At 55.8% G+C, this 24,092-nt stretch overlaps 2 protein-coding genes across 2 annotated transcripts in view; both read right to left on the bottom strand.

The window, feature by feature from the left end:
• Positions 1 to 739, bottom strand: part of LMAN1L (lectin, mannose-binding, 1 like) — a 12,491-nt gene extending 11,752 nt beyond the window's left edge. Inside the window, exon 1 of the mRNA XM_012728548.1 lies at positions 313 to 739. Within this exon, the coding sequence (XP_012584002.1) occupies positions 313 to 490 (178 nt within the window). The 5' untranslated portion in view covers positions 491 to 739. The remainder of the gene's footprint in view (positions 1 to 312) is intronic.
• A 5,177-nt stretch (positions 740 to 5,916) lies between these two features.
• CSK (c-src tyrosine kinase) lies at positions 5,917 to 24,086 on the bottom strand. The gene is made up of 13 exons (XM_004687982.2): positions 23,730 to 24,086; positions 10,668 to 10,747; positions 10,206 to 10,319; positions 9,994 to 10,106; positions 9,416 to 9,635; positions 8,551 to 8,644; positions 8,293 to 8,358; positions 8,120 to 8,219; positions 7,942 to 8,032; positions 7,429 to 7,502; positions 7,150 to 7,345; positions 6,958 to 7,044; positions 5,917 to 6,733 (listed from the first exon to the last, which is right to left on the bottom strand). The coding sequence occupies exons 2-13, from the start codon at positions 10,680 to 10,682 to the stop codon at positions 6,551 to 6,553; spliced, it is 1,353 nt and encodes a 450-aa protein (XP_004688039.1). The 5' UTR covers positions 10,683 to 10,747; positions 23,730 to 24,086; the 3' UTR covers positions 5,917 to 6,550.
• Positions 24,087 to 24,092: the final 6 nt, after the last annotated feature.

Here is a 24,092-nt window from a genome sequence, read left to right as displayed (position 1 = left end):
GGGGTGGGGGAGGGCAAGTAGAGCCAAAAGGAGAAGAGAGAAGTCCCAGAGCAGAGAAGAGAGGCAGAGAGGAGAAACTGAGGCTGGTGGATGGGGATATGTTTGTGTGTGCATGTGGGTGGGGGGAGGGGGCGTGTGGATTGGGAGACATGTCTGGGAAGGGCTTTGGGATCTCTGGTACTGCCTGTCAGGCTTGGGGCCATCTTGGGCAGATGCAGGCACTGGCAGGCCCACTCCCCACATTGTAGCCACCCAGAGGTGGCCATGCCTCTCCAGACCCCTGGGTATGGCGGTCCCCATCCCATCCCTCACCTCCGTGATGGCTCCAGAAAGGTATTCCAGCCCCAGGCAATGCCAGCCTTGGTCCTTTGAAACTGAACTTGTATTCGAACCTTCGCTGAGGAGGATGGTCCCCCTCAGAGTTGTGGGGGGCCAGGAGCAGGAGGAGAAGGCAGAGCAAGCGATCGGCGCCACTGACCACTGGTGGCATGGTGAAGAGATCTGGAGCCCAGCCCCAGTGGATCTGTAGCTGGGAAGCCAGGGAGGGGCTCTGGGGACTGGGCAGGTGGGGAGGAGCTGGGGCCCAGCCGGGAGCAGGTCTTTGGCACTGTCTTCTGCCTTCCTCCCCAATACAGACATCCTGTTCTTTCTAAGCCTGACCTCAGGCCCCACCCCCGCTCACCACCAGCTAGAACCTGAGCTCTGCAGACGGCCACCCTCCTTCCTCCTTCCCTGGGGCGGCGGGCCAGCAGCTGCCTCTCCTCCCTGCTCCACACGGGCCTCTGCATCCTGCCCCCTTCCTGGAAGACACAGGTCCATCTGCAGATGGGCTGTCTGGCTGTCACCCACCCAGCCTTCCCTGGCATGCTCCTGGGGTGCTCCGCGCTTTCCTAATTCCCAAACACCCCTGCCTCCAAGCAACATGTTTCTCCACAAACACATGAGAAAAGGAATGGGAGTCCTAAGAGACAGCACACATCAGTGCAGTGTGAACCTTGGATGGGGCTAAATTTTAACCAGCCAAGTAGGGGGAAAGTGAGGCAATTGGGGAAATTTGAACAATGCACATTTGTTCAAATTAAGGAATTATTAACATTTTTAGGAGCAATAATGGTGCTGCGGTTATGTTTTCTCTTGGAGAAACAAACTGAAGTTTTATGAAGGAGTTGGTACAATGCCTAGAATTTGCTTCCACAATCCCAGAGTTCGGGGGATTGGGTGTAGATGGTTCGGGACTGGCTTAGAGTTGGATGGTGAAAACAGGGATTCATTATCTTCTCCTACTTTCGTGTTTTATATGTTCCATAATAAAGTAAGATAACCCTGTATTTCAAATATTTTCATCCAAATAAATGCTGGTGTCCCAGAGTAGTTCCTTTGCCAAGAATTCTGGATGACTGAAGTTTTACTATGCTTGTAAATCCCCAGTTGGATTAAGTTACCAGAGCACTACGAATTAATTAACATCAAGGTTGGAAATGGAAAAATTTAGGACGTGCTGAAAGTCTTCATTTCTCAACACTAATCCCACAGCCCCCTCCACCCATTCTCCCAGAGGTCCCTTCACAGACAAGCTGTGGAAAAGTGGGCCCCTGCCCAGCCTGCTGCCCCTCCCCCAGCCTGCCAGCGTGGCCTGCGGCAGACCTGACAGGGACCCTTGTCCTCTGCACCAACTGTGCTGTGGCCACCCTGCCCCTGCCTGCTCGACCCCAGGGCCACCCTGCCCCACTCCTGGGACCCCTGCTTCCCCCCTGCCCCCTGGCTGTCCCTCTGCCACGGCTCTCCCTACCAACCCCTGACGCTGGGTTGCTGGGGCGCAATCTCCCCTCACTCCTCTGTGTGGGTAGTCCAACTGGCACATCCCCGTTTACATGCACAGCTCCCAATTTCTTTTTCAGCTGCTTCTTTCCCTCACCCCCCCAACCCCCAGCTGCAGGGGACAACTCTACAGGGGACAATTCTGTTCAAGGGTCCCCAGACAGCATGTCCCAAACTCTTCACTTGGGGTTCAGGGACAGTACCTCCTGCTTTTTTTTTTTCAAAGATTTATTTGTGCATACAGAACTGGGGTACAGGTCAGAGGTACAGGGGCGGTGAGAGGCTTCACCAGAGACAGAGTGGGGAGCGGGACAGGCAGATCCATGAAGTACACTGCTGAGGGGAGCAGTGTGCGGGTCAGGAGAGGTCTGCCGCGCCATTTGGGTCACCTCCGGGGCGGGGATCGAACTCATGCTTAAGTGGCTTTAGCTTCTTGGTGCTGTGCTTTAACCCACTGTGCCACCAGGGAGGGCCCAGTACCTCCCACTTTTTAAAACCTACAACTGGAATCCCCAGATCCCTTCCTCTGCCTCCTTGGCGGCTGCCAGCAAGCTCACAGTGGGTTATCTGATTCTTCAATCTCTCCTATCAGCAGCGTGTATCTGGCCCTGGGTGAGATCACACGTCCCTTGTACTCAGAAGAGAACCTAGCACAGCGCTCTCAGCTCAGCAGTTTTCTCTCCTTCACCTCCTCCAAGCTTCCTACGCAAGCCACTAGCATTTCCCTCCTGCTTGGCCCACAGCAGCCACCCTGTCTGTGATTTGGATGACACCAACCAGGCCCGAATTGTGGCTAGAATGATCTTTCTTGAATTTGACCATATTCCTCCCCTGTCCTAAGCCTCTCCTTGAGTGAAGGTAAATTCTTCCTGGGCCTTAGGCCCTGCTTCCTCTCCAGCCTTGCTAACTCCCAAGCCACACCCTGGGCACCTCAGCTCTACCACACCTAAGCACCTCAATAGGTCGTCACACCTCACCAGTCACACTTCACCGCCTTTGCCCAGGCAGCGAGTACCCTTGATCTCTGTCCCTTCTATCCTGCAAGTGCTCAAGCAAACACCGAGCCCCTTCCCTCATGGGCAGCTGGGGGCCTCATGGGCAGCTGGGGGCAATATCCACCAATATCTGGACACCAATGGAGTCCTGCGCAGGTTGCCCAGGCAGTCTGTGAGCTTCTTGAAGGTGAGAATTGTCTTGCTCATCTGTGATGAGTCAGTGGCCAGCACAGAGCAGGAGGCAATGAAGCACCAAGCAGCCTAGGCCAAGTAAGGGGGAGGGGAGTCAGGAAAAGTGGGGCGGGAACACTACCAGGTGGAAGAAACTGCAGGGCGGACCCTCCCTGGTGGCACAGCGGGTAAAGGCAGCACTAAGAAGCTAAAGCCACTTTAGCACGAGTTCAATCCTGGGCCCCGGAGGTGACCCACATGGCATGGCAGACCTCTCCTGACCAGCTCACTGCTCCCCTCAGCAGTGTACTTTGTCAGTCAGCCTGTTCTGCTCCCCACTCTGTCTGGTGAACCCTCTCACCACCCCTCTACTCTAGCCCGTACCTCAGCTCTATATGCATAAATAAATAAATCTTAAAAATAAAAAAAAAAACAAAACTGCAGGGTCCCATCAGCTGAACCTTGCCCCTCAACTCCTGCCTGTCACACCTGCAACACTTGTGTTATACCGCTTCCTGGCCCCTCCTGTGACCTAGGGCATGGCATCCTTGCATCCTGAGCCAAGTCAACCTGGACCAGCAGGTGAAAATCAGTTCAAGTCCCCTACCCCTGTATCCAGGAAGTAAGCTTGGTGGCCTGGGAGCGGGCCCTAGCGAGGGGACACCTCAGATTTCAGCACACATGAATAGGAGCTATTACACCCAACCTACCCTGCCCTGGGGTTAAACATACACCATCGCCCCAGAGCCCCCCTCTTCTGCAGTCTCTCCAGGACCATCTCCTCTGCTCTGGCTCCTTTCAGAGCACTTTCCAGTATTTCCAGCGGCACACCCTGACCATCTTCCTCTCCTTCTGGGACAGGAAAAAGGTCAATGTCCTTTCCTTTGCCAAATTTGCTCAAGCTTCTAGTCTTAATTTAAAAGTCCTCTTCTTTCCTGGGCACTAGTCACCTTCCTCACTTGGTTTCCCTGCAACCCTGCAGTTTTCTGCATCCCCTACAACGTCCTCCTCTAGCCGTGGCAATCTGGAATCCGACTCTGCCATACTTAGGTCTTGCTCAAGTCATCAGCGACCGCTCCTTGTGGCGAACAACCCCGCTGACTCAAATCTCCCTCCGTGTCTGCTGGGACGCAGGGGCCTGCTGGCTCCTTCATCTCCCCTTGGCTTCTCTTGTCCCTCTCTGCACCTCGGCCAACTGGCATCCTCTTCTTGACCTTTGAGTACTGAGCCCACCCCCGGCCCTGGACTGGCCCTGGACATCTCCTCAGCTACGCATCCTCCCAGACATATCTGCTATGTAAGCCCTCCTTGTCTGCGGCTCCAGGCTGGAGCCCTCTGCAGATAACCACTTCCCTCTCTGGGTTTCAGCCACTTACGCAACGCCTTTGGCAGCTTCAGAGCACTCAACATGCCTTATCAGAATTCACGCTACTTCCTCCTGAACAGGGTTCCTTCTGGTTCCCTCAGGGCACCCCCTTCCCTGCTCCTGCACCAGGCGTGGCCATGACTCTGCTCTTTCGTCCTTCCAAGTCCCTGCTGAAGCTCCAAACTTTGCCCACCATCCCTCTGGAGTCTGTCCACTCCCACCATCCTCTCACGAATAGTCCTCACAGAGCTGCCTCCCGACCTTCTCTAATAATAGGGTGGTCTTTTAAAAAGTACCTGACATACCACCTTCCTGGTCAGAACCAGGCACTGGCTCCCGGTCTATGTGACAAGTCAGATTCTTGCCACTGCCTCACCTCTGGTGCTGCCTCACTCCTCTCAGCCTTGGGCCACAGGTACATCCTCACTGGCTTCCCGGGAGATCCCGGAGCAAGCTGCCTCTCTCCCTGGCTTTTACCCACGCTCTGTATCCCTGCTGATCCTTCCAATCCCTTCTTACATGCTGCCCCTTCCAGGAAGTCCTCCCTGATCTATAGACAAGATTCCCATGTTACACATGCTTCTTTCACATATCAGTTTGTAACGGTCTGTGTGACCGTCTTCCCAACGGCAAATTGCACAAGGTTTGTTTTGCTGCTTAACTACAGTTGTAATATACTGCCAAGTATTTGAACATTTTGTCATTGAATGGACAGTCTGGTTTTAGGAAACTGAGACTGGCAGTGTGCAGAGGGGATGAATGGAGGAGGCAAGAGGTTGCTGCATTGGCTGGGGAAGGCACACTGCAAAGTCACAAGTCCCTGGATCGCAGGTCCTGCTGGTTGGGAGAGGGTCAGAGGCCTAAATGGACATGGGCACCCTAGTTGCCTGTCTTTGTGAAGATGGCAACCCCCTGCCCACAATCTCTGGGGAGATAATGCCATAGCTTGTCATTCTCCACCCGTACCCCTCAAGGTGGGGTGGGGAAGGCTCGCCCCTGCATTTGCAGCCTCCACCGGGTCCACTAATGCTCAGAGCCAGGCACACTCGGGGTGGGGCCGGGGTGCGCCATTATCTCAGGTGAACAGTGAGACTGCTAACTGCTCAGAGCCTCCCCGCCCCTTGCCCCCCCCCCCCCCCCCCCCGGGCACAGCATCTTCTTGAGGCATGAGATGTTTATCCTCCTCCATCAGGGGGATCCCCAGCTCCATCTGCTTGTGCCTGGCAAGCTCAACAGTCCTTGGCTCTAGCCCTCCAGTACTGCAGCCTGAACAATCCAGCACAGGAGGCAGCCAGGACTCCTCAGGCATCGCCCTGCAGCAGGGCTGCCGGGGCCGGGATGGTCCAGGGCCCAGACTGGGTGGCAGCAGGACAGAGGGGGCGGGCAGTGAGTGCTCCCCATGGCAGACAAAGGACACTCGCTCGTGCAGCTGACACAAAGCGGCGGTCACATCTCCCGGCCGTGCTCGCCACCCCGCCCCACTCACAGGGAAGCACAGCCCCACTCACAGAGACAGGAGGATGGACAAGATGGCACAGGGCTGGGGAGCCGGGTGGGACTGGCAGGCTCGGCGGAGGAAGCGCCGAGGCTGAGCAGCGGTGTCCTCATGGAGTGGTTTATTACGGTTCCATCTCACAAGGCAGTGGGTGGGCGGCAGCGGACATGAACTCCAAGCCCCTGACAGACGTCTGCCCGGGCGCATGCAAACAGTGCAGCACGGTCAAGCGCAAACACGGGGCGACCGAGGCGACATGGGACACGGAACACGGAATGGGGAACAAGGCTGGGGTGATGGGTCCCTAGAGAGGGGCCTGGTAACCCCAACCCTCATGGGCAGGGCAGGAAAAATAAGATTCGTACTTCTTGTAAAATGCCCATTTGCTGGGTACTTTCTTTCACCTTATCTTGAAAAATAATAAAAAATAAACACACGGAAAAAAATCTCAAAAAAGGAAAGAAATAAAACTCTAGGAAGGTGAGAGAAGGGAGGCTGGAGCAGCCTGACCGCACGGGGGCATCTGCTTCCTGCTCCTTGGCCTCCTCCCTTCAGGCCCTTCGGTGGGTCCGTGAGAAGTTGCCAGGCTTGGGTGGGTTCCCAGGGCCAGAGGAGGCACAGCTGGGACAGAGCAGAGGTCCCGCTGCCAGGCCCAGCACGGGCACCAGGTCCACAGAGTGTCCGGGCTGGTCCCCAGGGCCACGGTCACAGGTGCAGCTCGTGCGTCTTGATGTGTTCCAGCTGCTCCCGCAGCTGCAGGAAGGAAGGCCGCACGGCGGCGTCCAGGTGCCAGCAGTTCTTCATGACGTCGTAGACTGCAGGCGGGCACCCGTCGGGGGCGTCCATCTTGTAGCCCTTCTCCACCCGAGGGACGACGTCCTTCAGGGGCTGGGGGGCAAGGGGGAGGGCGACATGAGTGGGGGCAGGGGCTGAACTACCGTCCGAGGCACCCCCTTCAACCTCTTCAGCTCTGCTGCAGACCCAGTGTGCAGTCTGGAGGCTCTGGTGAAGGGCTATGGCTTCCAGGCCTGGGACTGAGAAGTGGGTGGAGAAGCCCACTCCTCCAGTCCTCCCCGCTCTTGGGCCTGCTTGTCCCCGACACCCGCACTTACAATTCTTGGGTAAGGCACTCGCCCAAAGGAGTAGATTTCCCAGAGGAGGATTCCAAAGCTCCACACGTCAGACTTGGTGGAGAATTTCTGCCGTGGGACGGGAGAGGCAGAGTCAGATCCTGGGAGTGGTGGGGGTGGGGACCCTAGACCCCCATCCAGCGCTGCTCAAGCCCTGGAGGGAGGCCCACCCACCTTCTCTCTCAAGGCCTCGGGAGCTGTCCACTTGACCGGCAGCTTGCCTGTGTCCTGGGTGCTGGAGGCTTCCTTGGTGAGGCCAAAGTCACTGACCTTGGCCACGTTGTCCTCGGATACCAGCACATTTCGGGCAGCCAGGTCCCGGTGCACGAAGTTGTTGCCCTCCAGGTATTCCATGGCCTCACAGACGTCTCTGGGGGTGAGCCAGCCACAGGCCGTCTCAGTCAGGGCTCCTTCTGAAGGGGGGGCCCCCACCCCCGGGGCTGCTTCACTCACAGCGAGAACTTGAGAAGACAGTCTCCACCCAGCACCGACCGGCCCCGTGACCGCAGATAGTCCACCAGGCTCCCCTGGGGCAGGACAGACAGACCAAGCGGCCCCAGGTCAGACTTGCCCTCCAGAACCAGGGAACGGGGAGCAGGGGCTGAGCAGACTGTGCCACCCAAGGGACACCTGAGGACGGGGGCAGGGAGGGCCCAGGATGTCTCTTTTGTGTGAACGCTAGATTCTACATGCTGGACACTGCTCTGCACGTCTCTTCATCCTCACTCAGCTCTGAGGTGAACTCTGCTATTTTCTGTTTCAGCCAAGGAAGCTGAGGCTTGGAGAGGTGATGTGACTTCTCTAAGGTCACAGTGACTGAATAAGCCGGGACAAAGGGCAAGCCCTGGTGACTTCAGAGCTCACTTGGAAAGAGGGACCTGGGGTGCGGCAGGGGGCTCAGGGCAGCTGGAGAGCCGAGTCCAGGTGTCCGACTCCAGCGTGGGGTGGGAGGAGGGAGGCGCGCACCTTGGCCATGTACTCAGTGACAATGTAGAGCCCGCTTTTCTCCTCCAGAATCACACCCAGAAGCTGTACCAGGTTGCTATGCCGGAGTTGCCTGGGGCAAGATGGGGTGATGAGAGACTGCCAGGTCCCTGACCCCCTTCTGGCAGAGGTACCCCCAGCCACCCATGCCCCAACTCACGTCATGACCGAGGCCTCAGCCAGGAAGGCCTGGGCGGTGGCGTCGTTCTTAATGCACTTGACAGCAACCCTGTTCCCTCGGTAATCGCCCAGTACCACGTCTGCAGAGAGTTGGCGACTGTCAGGCCCTTGCGGCCCCCAGCCCTCCCAGAGCGCCCACTCCCTTCCACTCACCTCCAAACTCCCCTTTCCCAATGGTCTGCAGCAGCTTCAGGTCCTTCATGTTTAGTGCCCAGCCACCTGGAGGTGGGGACGGTTAGTGAGGGACGCTGAGGCCAGAGCAGGGTGACAGAGGTGGACTGGAATGTAAGATGTGGGGGGGGTTCCCTGGTGGTCTCCTGAGCCTCTGGCAGGGGGATACTGAGAAAGCCGGGGTACAAGGCGGAAAATAAGTGACAGAAGACTGGGGGCGTAGGTGGGAGTGGCACTCACTGCGTAAGAACTCATCCTGGGCAGCCACCGTGCCCTCCATGACCTTTGGTTTGATGAGGCGAGTACAGAGTCCATCTGCATCCGAGGTGTAGTGCTGGGGAGGGCAAGGCAGCACTCAGAGCCCATCTGGTGTGCCCCACCGCCGTTCACACGCGCCTCCCAGGCCCGGCCACCAGAGGGCAGTCGAGAATGTACCGCCCTGACCAGTGCTGCTTTGAGTGGGGAGGGCGGCTTTCTATTTCTGACCCAACAACAGAGAAGAAGGCCTGAGATTCAGACACTTGGCCCACTTGCCATGCCACCCCATGGTCCTGGAAGGATACCAGATTGTTACTAGCACTCAGGCCTCACCAGCATCCCAGGGGAGAGGGAAAGCCCTGGTTATTCCAGATGTAAGCCTCCAGCCAGTTATGCCGGGGACTCTTCCTGCCATGGGCTAAGCCAGGTCAGTGGGGGGAGAAGGCGAGACTGAGTGTGGGAAGCATCCCGGAGGCCGCCCGGATTGCCAGATGCCCAGTGTGCCAGGGCAGGCAGAGCTGGCCTTGAGAACTACAGGGAAATGAGGACACATCTGTGCAGGTACAGGAGCCCAGCAGGAGCCCAGGGTGTAGTTCATAAAGAAACACTTACACACTGATATATAGTTCTGAGAACAGACAAGTTCTAGTCCTGGCACCTCCACTTTATAGCTGTGTGACCTCAGGCAGGTCCCTTAACTGCTCTGAACCTCCACTTCCTGGCCTGTGAAATAGGGATAACACCACCCTCCCTGAGGTGACCGTAGGCTCGGAGGACCAGCAGATTCTCCCGAATGAGGAGGCCTGTCTCAGAGGCTGCGCCACGCACCCATGGCTGCCCAGCTCACCTCCACCAGCTGCATGAGGTTCTCGAAGTACACCTCCTCGTCGATGCTCAGCTTGCTGGCGTGGTACATGATGCGGTAGTGCTCCACCTTGCCTTCGCAGCTCACGCACAGCGTGTAGTCCCCGGGGTAGTTGGTGCTCTCTCGCACCAGGAACAGGCCCGTCTCTGGCGGGCACAAAAGTCGCTCTGCCTGCTCTCGAGTAATCTTGCCGTGGAACCAGCTGGGGACAGCAGGCCATGGGTTATGGTGGCTCCCTGGTACTGACAGCAGCCTCCCTAGACATCTGCCAGGCTCCATTTTCAGAGGACCCTCCCTCAGCCCCCGGGGACAGGCAAGCAATGGAGCCTTTGTCTTCGGTTTCCCTGTCCTCCTTCCATCAACCCTCCTAACTCTGTCCTTCTTTGAGGTCAGCATTCAACCCATGCCCTCCCCTCATCTGGAATCTGGACAGGTCCTTGTAGATATTCCAGCACCTACTCTGGTCTCTCCACTTTCTGATTCCCTTCCGAGGGCCCAGTGCTCCTCATCTTCCTTCTGACCCAGCCTGGGCGACCCCAGCCCCTCCTCCCAGTACTCACGGCATGAGGCTGAGTTTGGTGCCCGCCTTCACACCCTCACGCTTCTGGACATAGTTAGCTGGGATGATGCCCTCACGGCCCACCTTATTTTTGGCTTTGTACCAGTTGGGGTCCTGGAGAGAACAAAGCAGACATGCTCCTAGCTCCATCCTCTCTGGCAGAGGAACCAAGACCCAGAGGGAGAAGGGCCTGGGCATAAGGTCCCTGGTTACCTTGGTGACAGAAACAATGGTGAGCACATCTCCTTTGCAGAAGGGAAGATCCTGCTCTGCAGTGCCGTGGAAATTGTACTTGGCAATACATTCTGTACCGGACGGCCAGGCGGCCTGTGGGGCAGGCAACAGGTGTGTAGGTGCAGCCTGGGGCCCTTTTCCACCCATCTGTCCACTCACCCCAAGGCTGCAGCCTCCCAGTGGTCTGTGAGCCTGTATGAAGTACCCTCTCCCTGAGAACTCTGGGACTCTGCCAGCTGTGATGACCTTACTGACCCAGACCTGTGTGCTCCCAGGTGGGGGCCCAGTCTCTGATAGTGCAGCTGGAATTCTACTCTGTTCAGGGCCCAGGCTGGAACAGACAGCAAGCCGGGAAAGGGGGGAGTGGAGTGATCTGAGCTCTCATATTCTTGAGCTCAGCACCCCTAGGGGTGCTGCCCTAGACGCCCATCCTCGTGGTACCTGTATTGCTGACATCTTCTCAGAAGATCTGGCGTCCCCGTGTCACAGGAAGGCCAACCTGTCACTTGGTACCATGAGAGCTGTGGGAAGGGAACATCACAGAGGGATGCACAAGATGGCTCCACAAGTCACTGAGACCCCACTCCTTCCCACAGCAATGTGAACAGATCGATGCCAAGGGTTTCCAGGGCTGGGACTAGGAGCCAGGGGGATTCTTTTACGTAAGGGCACCAGATAGGGGAGGAGGCAGGAGTACACGGACCTCCACAAATAGAGAGGGCCCCCACCTGTAAGTTCATAGGGGATCTTCTAGCCCAACAGAACTAAGAACAGGGAAGAAGGAGGCTCAGGAGGTAAGCAGGGAAAGGGAGCCCAGGGAATCGGGGAAGGTACCATGTGCTTAGGAAAGTGACCCAACTCCTCTGGGCTTCTTAATTCCTCCTCCAATAGGAATGTAGAGGAACCAAATAAGGGACCAGGGGAAAAAAAGTAACTAAAGTAAAAAAGTCATCAGACAACTATAGATCAGGGACATTCTGTAGGGGAGGAGGAGGGAGAAGAACCAGGAAAGGGGGGGAAGAGCACAAGGGACTATGGTGATGGTGCAGGGTGAATGGGTGGTGGGAATTTCACGGGGAAACCATACATTGTACAAAAATGAAAGATGATGTAATAAATATATTTAAAAAAATAAATGAAAAGTAAAAAAACCACATTCCTTCTCCAATAGAATCTGGCCCAGGCAAAATAGCCAAGGCCAAACACACACCAACTAACTGCCTGACTCCCCTCTCTGCACACACCCAAGAGAACACAGGGTGGACACCCACCAGGATGAGCAAGAGAACACTTCCCCAGTGGCACCCGTCATGATGCCCAAACTGGGAACTGGCCGTGCCCGTGACAGGAAGATGGCTGGCTGTGCAGAGAGCGGCCTAGTGCACAGGGTGGACATGGGCCACTGCAGAGGGAGACGGTGCTGACGCCGCTGAGCAAGGAGCCCACAGAGGAAAACAGGCCATGCGAGTCCCCTGGCATAAAGCCCAAATTCTGGCTGAAGCCGTGGTGGGGGGTGGATTGGGAGACTCTGGGAGCTGGTGAGACAAATTTTGGGGGAGCTGGGGGGACTCTGGCAACCTGTCAAACTGTACCCTTATGATTAGTGCACTTTTCTGTACGTGCTGACTTCCATAAAGCTGACCACCCCCCAAAAAGCTGTTACCCCAGCCAACAGTCCATCTTGAGAATGGCCAGCCAGCCAGCCTGTATACTCTTACTTGGAGGCCTAGGCAGGACACTCTACCAACAGCATCACCACGGATTGAGCAAAGAGTGGGCTGAGTTACTATTTTTGTTCAACAGATGAAGGAACTGAGGTTGACACAATGTCAGTGACTTCTCCATGGTCACATAATTTCAAAGTGAAACTTCCCTGCACTTCATCCCCAGGCTCATCTGACGGGATGATGAGGTCTGGGGACTGGTTTGACAGCCACAGACATTACCACATACCCCAGGCCAAGCAGTGGGAGAAGACACTTGAGAGCAAGGGCCCGGAAGTGTGAGGAGAGCAAGGACTGCAGCACTTAGGTGGGCAGGGAGCCCGGAGGCCCAACCCTGAAGACCGGAAAGGTAGAGGCGGGCTAGAGAAGGCACCGAGGTTATTGGGATGGCCTGAACACAGCTGCTGGGGTAGACAGGCACAGCTGTGAGAATCCAGCCAGCTGGAAGGACCAAGGTGAGGGGAGGCTGAGAGACACTACCCACCTGGGGTGCCAAGACCCCAAGTTTCCAGAGGCCACCCAGAGCACCTCTCAGTCTGCTGCAGATTTTGCTTCTGAGTGCCACGGGCCTGGGGAGGTGTCAGTAGGGAGCTGGGAGCCATCTCCTCCAGTGGGGCTGGAGTGAGGCAGACTTGGATCTGTCCAGCAGGCAATACAGGCAAGTGATTTGACTTCCGTATCCTGAAAGGTGGGGACAGGGACCCCCAACAACAGGCTGTGGAAGGAGCAGAAAGAGACCCCAGACAGGGAAGTGTCCAGCACAGGGCCTGTCACGCACCCTCCTCTCCCCAGGACAAAAGAGCTTCCCTCCCTCCCAGAACAAAAAGCACTTCCTGTCCCCAGAGGCCAGCCTGTCCACCTGTGTCCAGACATGGAGACTGAAGCCCAACGTGGACGCCCCGCCCACATTCACAAGACTGAGCCCCATGATTACACGAACCACCTCCTGGGCTCCTCTGTGGCACTCAGACTGTGGGAGTCATGAGCTCTTCTTATCTTCATTTTACAGAAGCAGAAACTGAGGCTCATGATACTGAGTGACCTTTCCAAAGTCATACAGCTAATAAGGGTTGACATTCAGAACTTGAACTGGGGTCTCACTGGGTTTGGCTGGGCCCCTAAGCTTCAGGTCCGTCTAGACAGGGGCTCTGCCAGTGCTCCACATTCCCAAGCCTCCACCTTCCTCCCTAAACTCTGCCACGGAGGAGGGAGGAGGGCGCGGAGGCTGTGGCGTGGTTAGTCACCCGCCCAGCTGTCAGTTTGCAAACACTCCTTCCAGGCCTGCAGCTGCTGCCACCGCCTCCCCACTGACTTGATAATAATAAAAATAATAACAGTCCTGTTTCCTGAGCACTTATTCTGTGCCAGGCCCTGTCCTTGGCACATTACGGCTCATCCAGTGCTCTCAATCTTGGAGCGAGGCTGTTATTATCCCCATTTTACAGGTAGGGACCCTGAGGAGCCCAAGGAGCCAAATAGCCCTGCCTGTGTAAGTGGACATCCTGCCCAGCTCAGCTGTCACCCCTAACTCTGAGTGCACCCCCCTCCATGCCTTTGGTGCCCGTACTGTGTCCGGGAGCTGCCGTGGGGCTAGGACAGCCCTGGTCTTGAAGTGAGAGTGGGGAGGAGGGGAAATGTGCAGAGTCCAGGAGGAGGCACTAGCCCAGGGGGGGCAGGGCATCCTTCTGGGGGTACTGGGCTTTGACCACAGCAGCTCCCTCAAGATGATCTCATCCAGGTAGGACAGTTTCTACCCAGAGGTAGGAACTAACATGTCCCTTGTGCTGTAGTTTTGAGATTTTAGGACCCGGTCTCCCCATCTGTACCATGGGATGGTGTTAACCCCTCTGTTCCCAGGGCTACTCTGAGGACTAGAACTGCTACCTCTCAGTAGCAGGACTAAAGCCAGCCTTGACAAAGAAGCTCTGCTAGCAGAGAGCCTCTCTCTAATGTCTCCTCCCAGTGTGCCCACAGTGCTACATCTGGTCCAGCGGGGACATTGTTCTCAAGTCATCAGTCAAGAGCCTGGGAATGGTTGCTACAACCTCAGTCTCTAGCCAGGGCCCAGCCAGGCCCTTCTGGGGTCATGAGGTACTGGGCCCAGCCCACTGGGGCGGCAGAGCGGAAGCCCTGTCTGGGAATTGGGAGTGCTGAGTTCTGCTCTAGCTCAACCACCAACTCGTAATGTGACCCTGGGAAAGTTGCTTGTCCTTTCTGAGACTTGCTCGCTATTCAGTACCTCAGCCAGACCTGTTCATCATCTGCTACTCCAAGGCCATCGCTCGGCACCCACTTGACTGCCCTGGTCTCTCTTCTTCACTCCTCTCCGTTCTCTCTCCCCACAACCCACCTCCCATTTGCAGGGTTAAGATTTTATTTACAAAGCTTCTTTGTTGTACAGAAAGTAAAAATGCTGTTACAATCTCAGTAGAACGGAGAGTGGACTCGCCAGTCACAGCTATCCAGCCACAGCAAGAGTCTTACACGAAAACCTAATGACGCTTACAATTTTTCAGGGGTGAAGCCTCTAAGTTTGGTGGATTTCCAAGAGGGACAAAATGGAAGGTGGGATGTTACAGGGACTATCCTTGGCTCTCTAGATGAGTGTGGGTCTTGTGGTTTGTATCACAGGTATCTTTTTGTTTTTAAACAGCTACCAAATCCATATGTACAATCCAACCAATACTGATGAGGATAAAGACAAATCAGTGGGTACGAAAATGACTTTGGACAGGATGGGCAGGTTGATGAAATGAAGATGGTGAGGGTGAAGAGGATGAAGAGGAGAAGAAAGAGGGAAAGGTAAAAAAAAAGAAAAGAAAAAGACGACGAAGATTAAAACCCCTTCTCTACCCAAGGGGTTTCCATTCCCTCTGGAGGGTGTGGCGAACAAGTTTCTTCTGTTGCACAGAGCGCTTGAAATACCAAAGCAGGGCAGTTCCTGCAGTGCTGTCTGCAGGAATAATATAGCTGTAGCTGTGATGGGGCAGGACGAACCTCTGGGTGCTGAGACAGACCACTCCCCTGTGACAGGATGCAAATGCTCAGGGCATCAGAGGAAAGGCTGTCCGGGGAACAGGTCAGAGACACGGCTCCCAAGGACCACTGCACAGATTAATCAGAAAGGAGAAAAGCACCTTCACAATAAAGAGATCTGAAGACACCTGGTCAACAAGCATCACCGCTGACCTGTGAGATGAAGCCCCTGCTTTGATGCACTGAGAGGGGCATGGCTCTGTCGTGGGTAGGGGGCTCCCAGAGAGCCAACGGGGAGAGGCAGGGAGCCCAAACAACTGGCCTGGACCATTAAAGGCACTGCCACAAGAGAAAAACAAGCAAAGGCTGGGGAATGTTCCTCATTAAATAAGACAGTAAAGAACACGACCCAACAACAAAGTGGTAATTACGTGAGGCAAAGGATGTGTTAAACCAACCTGAAGGTGGTAACTGTTTCATAGTACATGCTGTCAAATCATCACACAGTACCCCTGAAATTTACACAACGTTCTATGTCAAGTAAACCTCAGTAAAGCTAGGGGAAAAAAGAACCATTGAGGATAAGTGTCAATGAGTGATCCTGAACTGGATTCTGGATCAGAGGGGCAGAAACAGCTATAGGAATCATTTGGGAACAACAGGAAAAATGAAGTAGTTAGACAGTATTATGGAATGAGTGTGACCTCAGAGCTGTGATTATGTAAGAGATCCATGCTAAAGTACTTAGGAGTGACAGCGATATGACACTACAATACTCATCTATCAGCAAAAAAATGTCAGGGTGCATGTCAATGTGTAAAAAAATTGAAGTTGAGCTAATGTGGCAAAATGTTAAAAATCAGCGAATCTGGAAAGGATATATATGTATTCACTGTTATTTCAGCTTTCTCATAGGCTTGCAATACTCAAAATAAAAGGCAGTGAAAAAAAAAAAAAAAGAAAGAAAGAAAGGTTCAGGGCATCCTGCAAGTCCATCAACAAGGGACCAAGTAAATAAATGACCATATTACAAACTGGTTTTTAAGGGGACATCCAATTCATCTCTGAACTCAAACACACACAGGTCATCTCTGAGACAGAGGCACCAATAAACAGGTTGTCTCCAGGACAGGGAGGGGGATATGAGTATCAGGTTCAAGGGAAACTTAGCTGTTCTGTCCTTTTTGATTTTTTTTAAAGCTTTATTTATTTATGCATACAAAACGGGTGCAGGTCAGAGGTTCAGGGGCGGTGAGAGGATTCACCAGAGACAAAATGGGGAGCAGAACAGGCAGACTGATGAAGTACACTGCTGAGGGGAGCAGCCAGAGAAGCCAGCCGTATAGGTCACCTCCGGAGTGGGGTTCAAACTCATGCTGAAGCATCTGCGGCCAGCTTGCAGTGCTGTGTCCTAACCCATTGCACCACCTGGGGGGGCCCTGTCCTTTTTCATTTTTTAAAAAACGATTTCATTAACGTTCCCTAAATGTAAGACTGAAAATAATCTTTTGAAAACCGCCTCTGCCAGGAGCCTTCTGCGGTGCGGGAGCTGTGCGGGCTGCAGGGATTCCACAGACCCAGCCCCAGCACTGCTCATCTCAGCCTGGGAGGTGGGAAGCTGGGGCCTGACTCCTGCTCTCTGTGAGCGGGCTGAATAAATGAACAAGCGGATAGATACCAGGCGAGGCTAGGATGGCCATACCACGCAGAGGCCCCAGCCTGAAGGGACCATACTTAACCCCAAAGGGGCAGCAGCCACCACCCCACCCCACAGGGTTAGGGGACTTGAGAAGCCAATATTTTATCCTGACTTCCTGCCCCAAACACTGCTCCCAGCAGTCCTTGTGTTGGGGTCCCTGAACAGCCCGGGCACTGTGCCCAAGCACTGAGGTCAGTGGCCGCAGCCTTAGGCAGGCCTTTCTTGGGAGACCAGGCTGGCAGGGTGGGGGTGGGGGGAAGAGAAATGGATGTCAGAAACTCCCAGGTTGTCTCCTACAGCCAAGTAGCAGAGATGCCGCCCACCCCTCCCATAGCCAAGCACATTCTGAGGGCCATAGTATGTCAAGGGGCTCCTGCCCTGCCCCCTCACCAAAACACCACTGCCTAATGGGGCGTGGGAGCCTTCAGTAACTGTTTACACCAGCTAAAAATACACACTGAAAAGGGAAGTGCACAAGAGACCTGGGGAACTTGGGGCCGTGGCCCCCAGAGACTCTGGTCCTGACACAGGACCCAGCTGGAGCCTCAGGGGCACGGGCAGGGCCAGCTCTCCGCTTCCATTTTGAGCCAGTGTTTCAGGAGCCTCCTGTGTACCTAGCCCCATGCCTGCTGGGCCAGGATGGAACTGACAGGGGCCTGGGGGACTCAGCTCTGGAGCCCCAGGCACCGTACCCCACTCATCCATCTCTCCTCTGTGCTCATCCATCTCTCTGTGCTCGGACCAGAGACCCAACATAAAGCTGCCCGTTCCTGTCCTTCAAGGCCAAGTGTGCTCAGTGGGAACACTTAAGGACTTCATTGACCAGAAAGAGTGTTAGATCAGATCTAGATTAAGATTCCAATTTGCGGCCTGGAGAGAGTTAATTAAGGCTGAAGAAGGTGTGGGCTGGGGCTCTACAGAGGTCCAGACCCAGCAGGAAGTTGCTGCCAGGTCACAGGACAGAGACAAGCAGAATCGGGTTTCTGATTTGGGCGCACCCCTCACCCCTCCGCACACAGGCAGTGCCTGAGGAGGGCAGGGCACAGCAGTCAGGCTGGTTTGGCAGCAGTCAACCTGCCCCATCCTTGGTGTCACAATGGTTGGGGGGGAAGCCCCTGGCCACAGGGAGGGACAGGAAGGCTCCCACTGCCCCAGGCAGACAGGTTCCAGATCCTCAGCATCCTCACTGCACCAAGACCATAGGGTCCAGCGGCAGCAGAATTAAGCACAAGATTCTCAGGGATGCTTAATCCTCCTTGGGGATCCAGAAGAACTAGAGGACAGCCCTTCTTTGACCCCAGCATGTGCTGCTGGGCCCTGCATCGCTGGGAGCCCCTTGGCCTTCAGCACACCTCCTTCAAGAGGAGGAGTGATTTTCATGGCTGAAAAGTTAAAACACCTAATTACAGTATTATTGGCTTTTTTTTTCTGCCGCAATGGCTTGAGGGACCAAAAATCCCAGCTAACGGTTTGGGAGCAGTGGGGCTGGAGTGGGGAGCCTCTCCCCCGGGGAACTGCTGTGGCTAGAGGCTGACACTTCTGGCCCAGAAAAGTTTCTAATTACCGCTCAGGAGCCTAATTACCTACATATACTGGGCAGCAGAGACTCTGGCCTCTCCAGGGCCTTCACCCAGGCCTCTGTTCCCCACCCCCTAGCCCCAAGCACAGACTGTGATCTTTGCATCTTCATTTGCCTACATTTACATAGAACCTTGGAGCTACTGACTTCCAATACTTGTAAAAATCCATGGAGTGTGCTTGCCCCTGACCCCAAGTCTCCTAGTCAACTTGCTGGAGGAGAGACTGAGGCCAGAGACCCTGTGCCACAGAATACTTTGGTGCCCAGAACACACAGGTTCAGGAGATGAAGCTATGAGGCCTTGCTATGCCCCATGGCCAGGGTAGGGTAGGGGATATCAATACTCCCCATCACCACCAGGACAGACTGAACATGAAAGCCAAGGAGTGAGAACCCCCAAACCCAGCTCTGCTTTAGAAACCCAACCGTCAAAAAGCACTGGAGGTTCTACTGTTGATCTGTTTGACAAGGAGGATCCGCCTCTGAGGATCACTCACCCTCATAGGGCAGGAATTTGAGCTGATTTGTTTGACCTCATACCATCAATCTTTCCCTGAGCATGAGATGACACCCTAAAAATGGACAGATAGATGGGGCGGAGGCATGGGTGGGGGGCGGGGTTAGTCAGAGCTTGGCTCTCCTGCTCTAGAAACACAGGGCACCACCATGCCCACTCCCTTGTCATCTGTCACACCCTGCCCCTCACAGAAAGGTGAGGAGTTTGTCCAGGGCCACACAGCAGCTGGAAGAAGCAGTGGCCCTCAAGCGGGAAGAAGCTTCAAATAAGATCTCTTCCGCCTCCCTGCCTCTTCCTCAGAGCTTCTTGATTTTCATGATTCTCCCCTCCAGGAAGCCCTCCTGGTTGCTCCAGCCTACGCAGAGCCCCAGCCTCTGAACTCCCACCAGCCCTGCCAGGAAGTCGGAACCACAGACCTCCCCTAATTGACTCCTCCCTGAGCCTATCTCAACTACTGGCCGGTAGGGGAGCTCTTTGGGTGCTCCTTTCTTCTCCCCTTTAGTTTCCTAGCAGCTGGGTCAGCACAGGCCACAGATGCCCAAGCCTGGGTGAGGACCAGGTGCTGACTGGGCAGGGCCTTGAGCAGCAGCGTCAGATGACACTCAGGTTTTCACCCACCCACAGGCTTTCAATTGTGTGGCGAGAGGATGGGGAGGGGGGGCGGGCAACAGCAGCCTCGCTTGTTCCTTTAACTCTGGGCCCAGACCACAGAAGTGGGGGGGGAGGCGGAGGGAAGCTGCGGTTGGAGCTCAGCCCACTGAAGCGTATACAGCTCATGTATGTTGAGAAGCTACCCTACTTCACAGCACCTCAAAACCAGGAAGAGAAACTGAGCAGAAAGGGCGAGTCAGGCTGCAGGGGCTCATGGGTGCCTGGGGGCCTGCCAAGGCAAGCTCCCAGGCAGTCACCTGACAAATGTTTCTCTTTTCCCTTCCCAGCCTCAGTTTCTCCACAGGAGAGCAGGACTGTCTTCCTGGTCCTGCCAGTCTGCCCCTGGTGGGTGCAGTCTGCATCCTGGCAACAGGAGGCCACGTCCCCAGTAGTGGAGAGCTCCTGATTCCCCGGTGGGTTCTGGCGGCTCCCTCAAGGCAGGGGCTACCCCTACCCAAGCTAGCCTTACCCTGCTCGCTCTCCCTTCAGCCACACAGGGAGCACACCAGCTCTTCCTGCAGCTCTTTATTTTTAGGTCTGAATTTGACTTTAATCATTACTTAGCGGATTCTATTTCCAGCTCTCGGGTGAAGGGACCCAGAGGAGAGGAAGAAGGGAGGCAGTGCTCCCTGCCTGGTGTGGGGGGTGTCCCGGCTCCTCCACCCATCCTGTCCCCAACCAAGAAAGGGGGGAACTCAGAAACACCCAAAGGGCTCGCTTAAGCTAAGCCAGCACCGTGGAGAGGACTCCACCCTGTGACCTCATCACAGTCGGAGCTGCGGGACAGGAGGGCAGTTGTAATGCCCACTTCCCCCACATCAAGACCAGGGAGGAGGGGACGTACCACAGGCTGAAGTCTAGCAGCCAGAGTCCCAGATCACATGTCTGGGGGAATTCTGCACTGAATGGGCCATGCAAGGGTAGGTTCCCTGCCTAGGTTAGTTCTGAGTAATCTAGGGCTGTGGAGGGCTATGGTCTCTTGGGCGCCAAAAGTGCCTCCAGCTGCCCACGGAGTGGCCCCAGGAATGTACTCCCAAGTACTGTGGTCTCCACAGAAGGCAGACAAGAGGAAGCAAGGGGTACACACTCAGGTGAGCAGGTCAACAGTGCACACGAAGGTCAGGCCTGGGATCACTGCATAGGAGCACTGACACGCAAGGCTCGCCAGTGGTCTGTGGCCCATGTTTGTTCCCTTCCAAATGACAGTTGGGAGTCTCTAGACTCATCTCCCACCCCACCCCCATCCTGCTTTCCTATCTTAGTCACTAGGAAAAGAGCGGGAAGATGAGGCTGACACGGGCCCATGGATTGGAGTTCAGGACGCCAGGGTTCCTTGCTCAAGTCTCAGTTTCCCCAGGGAACCCAAGTGGGGCCTCTATCTGGGGCTAGCTGAGGGACTGGCTGAGTGGTCTCTTGTCCACTAAGCTCTGACACCGCAGCACAGAATGAGATCTGGCCCCAGAAACCAACCAATTAGCCCCTCTTCCCAGAATCACAGCCAGGCTGTGGACCAGTTCATCATATGATGATAAGGAGGGGGACAGTACTGGCCACAGTAGTCTAGCATCTCAGCGACTCGCCTTCCAGAAGGGCCCCCCACAGAGACCGGCCCTGTGCTGGTGGGATGGCCAACCATCTTCCCCACACACTGAGGCAGCCAGCGCTGGGCACTCCATGAACAATGCCATCTCCTCCTCACCAAGTACCAAATAGAGGCCAGGCACTTTCTGGTCCTATGGCTAATTATTCACACTCCCCTTGGAAGCAGGTGTCTCTGTTCCTGCCATTGACATAAACTCTTGTCTCCATGACATGGCTGGACCTGGAAGTTGGGTGCCTGCTCCAGCACCCCTGGTAGGGGCCTGAATGACAACAATCATAAACAGCAACAGATGGAAAACAATGCACATGCTTAGTAAGAGGTCTGGGTGAGGTCTCCATGGCAGGGATATCTGGAAAATCCTGTAGCTTTTCAGAGGCAAAGTTACACAGGCTGTGTGACAACACAAGATGCCCTCAGACCCAGCAGTGATGGGAAAGGTGTCAATGGCAGACACAACGGTGAGGACGTAGGGAAACAAACTGGGAAGAGACTGGTGGGAGTCCCAAAAATCTTATAGTCACCCTGCAGGTGAAGAAACAGTGGGTCATTTTTGCTTTGCTTTGTCTGTTTCTAAATGAAGCAGACAACACATGCAGAGTTTTCTCACAATGAGCTCAGATTTGCTTCACTGTGACCCGCCTATCCCTTGGCTCTGGCTGTTTTTGGGAACATACAGCTGGGACCATGGGCGGACTCCCCGACTGGGACAGCCCTCCAGACGTGAGACCGTTTTGCTCTACCTTCTCCTTCCCAGATCAAACACCTCTGTTCTTTGGATACTGTGTCAAGACTTCAAAATCCCTAAGAAGACAGAGCCCAGCACTGGACCCAGGGTCCTGGGTCCTGCCCAATCAGGCCACCGGCCAGCTTGCTGGGGCAGCCACGTCAGACTAGATGCTGGGCTTCCGCCCCTGCTGCGTTGTCAGCTCCAACACTGCTATGCTGCCTGTGGGGACTCGACCTCTTAGGGCCTGGGGACCCCTTTGCAGGGATGCTGGAGATCATCTTCTGGTCCTTCCTCACCCAAACCCAATGCAGAGAAGAGCAGCCACTAGTGAGAGGAAGGGATTCACCTCGCCAGTTACAAATGCATCCCCACACATGTATTATCCTGAAGCCAATCCTTTTCCACAGAGGTCTTGGGACCCCAGGCTGCACTCTCACAGCTCTCTGTTGGTACAAAGCAGCCAATCATGGCGGGCCACAGGCCGGAAAGGACCTAAGGCTGGGGCTGGGGTTGAAAGAGGGGAGCACTGCAGGACTACCATATCTGTGGTCTATCATGTCATGTTGACTCCGCATGTCAGCACAAACCAGAAAACACTATGTTATGGGCAGAAGCCCATGCAGCACAAAACTGCCAGCTGCCCCAAGGGGCCCAGACCCAGCTCAGCATCCTCCTGAGAATCTCCTACCTTTCCAGAGCAAGAGGATTCTGCCACACTTCCAACCTCCCCACCACTGCGGCCTTGATTATTCCTGCCAAAGCCCCACCAAGAAAAAGACACTGGAAACCCAGCTTGGAAAAGGCCCTCTGGGTTTCCCCATTCTGAAAAGCTCTCCTATCACTGCTGTAGGGTTCTCCCTGTAAAAAGAGGGCCAGATCCTTCTCCATCCTGTTCCCATTCATGTTCTCAATCTGGCCACTTCTAGTGGGACCAAAGGTGTAGAGGGCTGTTTCAGCTCAGAGTCAGGGCCACACTACACAGGTGGGCCCCAATACCCAGCCTCCCGCACTAGGAGAAATTTCATGGGCATCGTCAAAGCTGCCAGACCCAGGCAGAAGGGGGACCGGAAGCCCGCTTCTTCCTCTCCAGCACTCTGCAGGGGAGCACATGCTCAATATAAAGGTCCCTCAGGCCAGGCTGGGGGCTGCATCGCCAGGGAGCCTGCATCCCTGGTGGGTGAAGGTGTGGCCTGGTTTCTTGCTACCCACAGTGCAGAGCTGGGCAATGAAAGGACACACAGACCAACTCTGCCAGATGCCTGGGGTAGCAACTTCCCTCTTAGGGCGTCAGTTCCCAGGTCTACAAACTGGGCAGGGAGGTGAACCCATCCATAAGCTCCAAGGATCTGCTGGTGGCTGGACACGCCCCTTCCTGACACCAGGTCTGGGACTTGAGGAGCCTGGGAGAACAGTCTGCCAGAAGGTGGGGACATGGTGCTAATGCCCAGTGTCACCTCCACCCAGGGGAGAGACTCTACCCAGTTTCCCCGCCCATGGGTCAGAGGTCCTTTGGCTCAGGCCTGGTCTTCTGGGAGGCCTAAGGTGACAGGCTCAATCTCTAGCAGACTCAAGGAAGGTGGCTGGGTCCTGAGGTGCCTGGGTGGGGGAGTGAGGGAGGGTTCAGAACAGGCAGGCTGGGGAACCTGCAGGGGGCCCTGGCAGGGAAGGGCAAACTGTCTTTCTCCGGGGCCCTGGTCCACGCTGACCTTCTCACTTCAAGCTCCAGCCCGCGCCCACATAGAGCGGGGTGGAGAAATGATGGGGGCAGACTGGGGTGGCCTGAGGCATGTGTGTGGGGCTGGCGGGGCAGTACTACCTTCTTGCTATCCCCTCCCAGTCCCACTGACACAGACTCCCAGGAGAATTTGAACTGGGGAAGGAGGGGGGTCAGGGAGATGGGGGATGGGAGTGGACGCCACGGCTGCACAGAAGCCACAGAAGCGGGACGCGAGACCAGCAGCCTCCTCCCCACCCCCCTCCCCAGAAGCCCTCGGACGCCCACCCCTCCTGGCGGGCCGGGCACTCACCTCTCTCGGGGCACTGCGGTCCTGGCCACCTCGCTGCGGGCAGCATCAGCGGCCTGCGGGACAGTCCATGCGGCCAGGGGGGAGGGGAGGGGCGCTGGGGTCCCCAGGAGGGGCGGTCCAAAGAGGGAAGGGTGCGAAAGGAGAGGGCGGAGGGGCCGCCAGGCAGAGGCAGGGGGATGGCCGCGCGGCCCGGGTCGGGGAGGGAAGAGAGTCGGGGGGAGGAAACAATGTAGCCGGCGCGGCCCCGACAGAGTTCCGCTTCCGAGCGCCGCCAACGAGGTCCGCTGTGGGAACGTCGCGCCGGCGGCCCGGGCAGCCCCGGACCCGGGATCGGGGACCGCGCTCCACGCCCCGGAGGCGCCG

This window comes from Condylura cristata, unplaced genomic scaffold, assembly GCF_000260355.1.
Source record: "Condylura cristata isolate star-nosed mole 26May11 unplaced genomic scaffold, ConCri1.0 scaffold00023, whole genome shotgun sequence".
NCBI classification, from domain to species: domain Eukaryota; kingdom Metazoa; phylum Chordata; class Mammalia; order Eulipotyphla; family Talpidae; genus Condylura; species Condylura cristata.
This window is presented reverse-complemented; position numbering and strand designations above follow the sequence as displayed.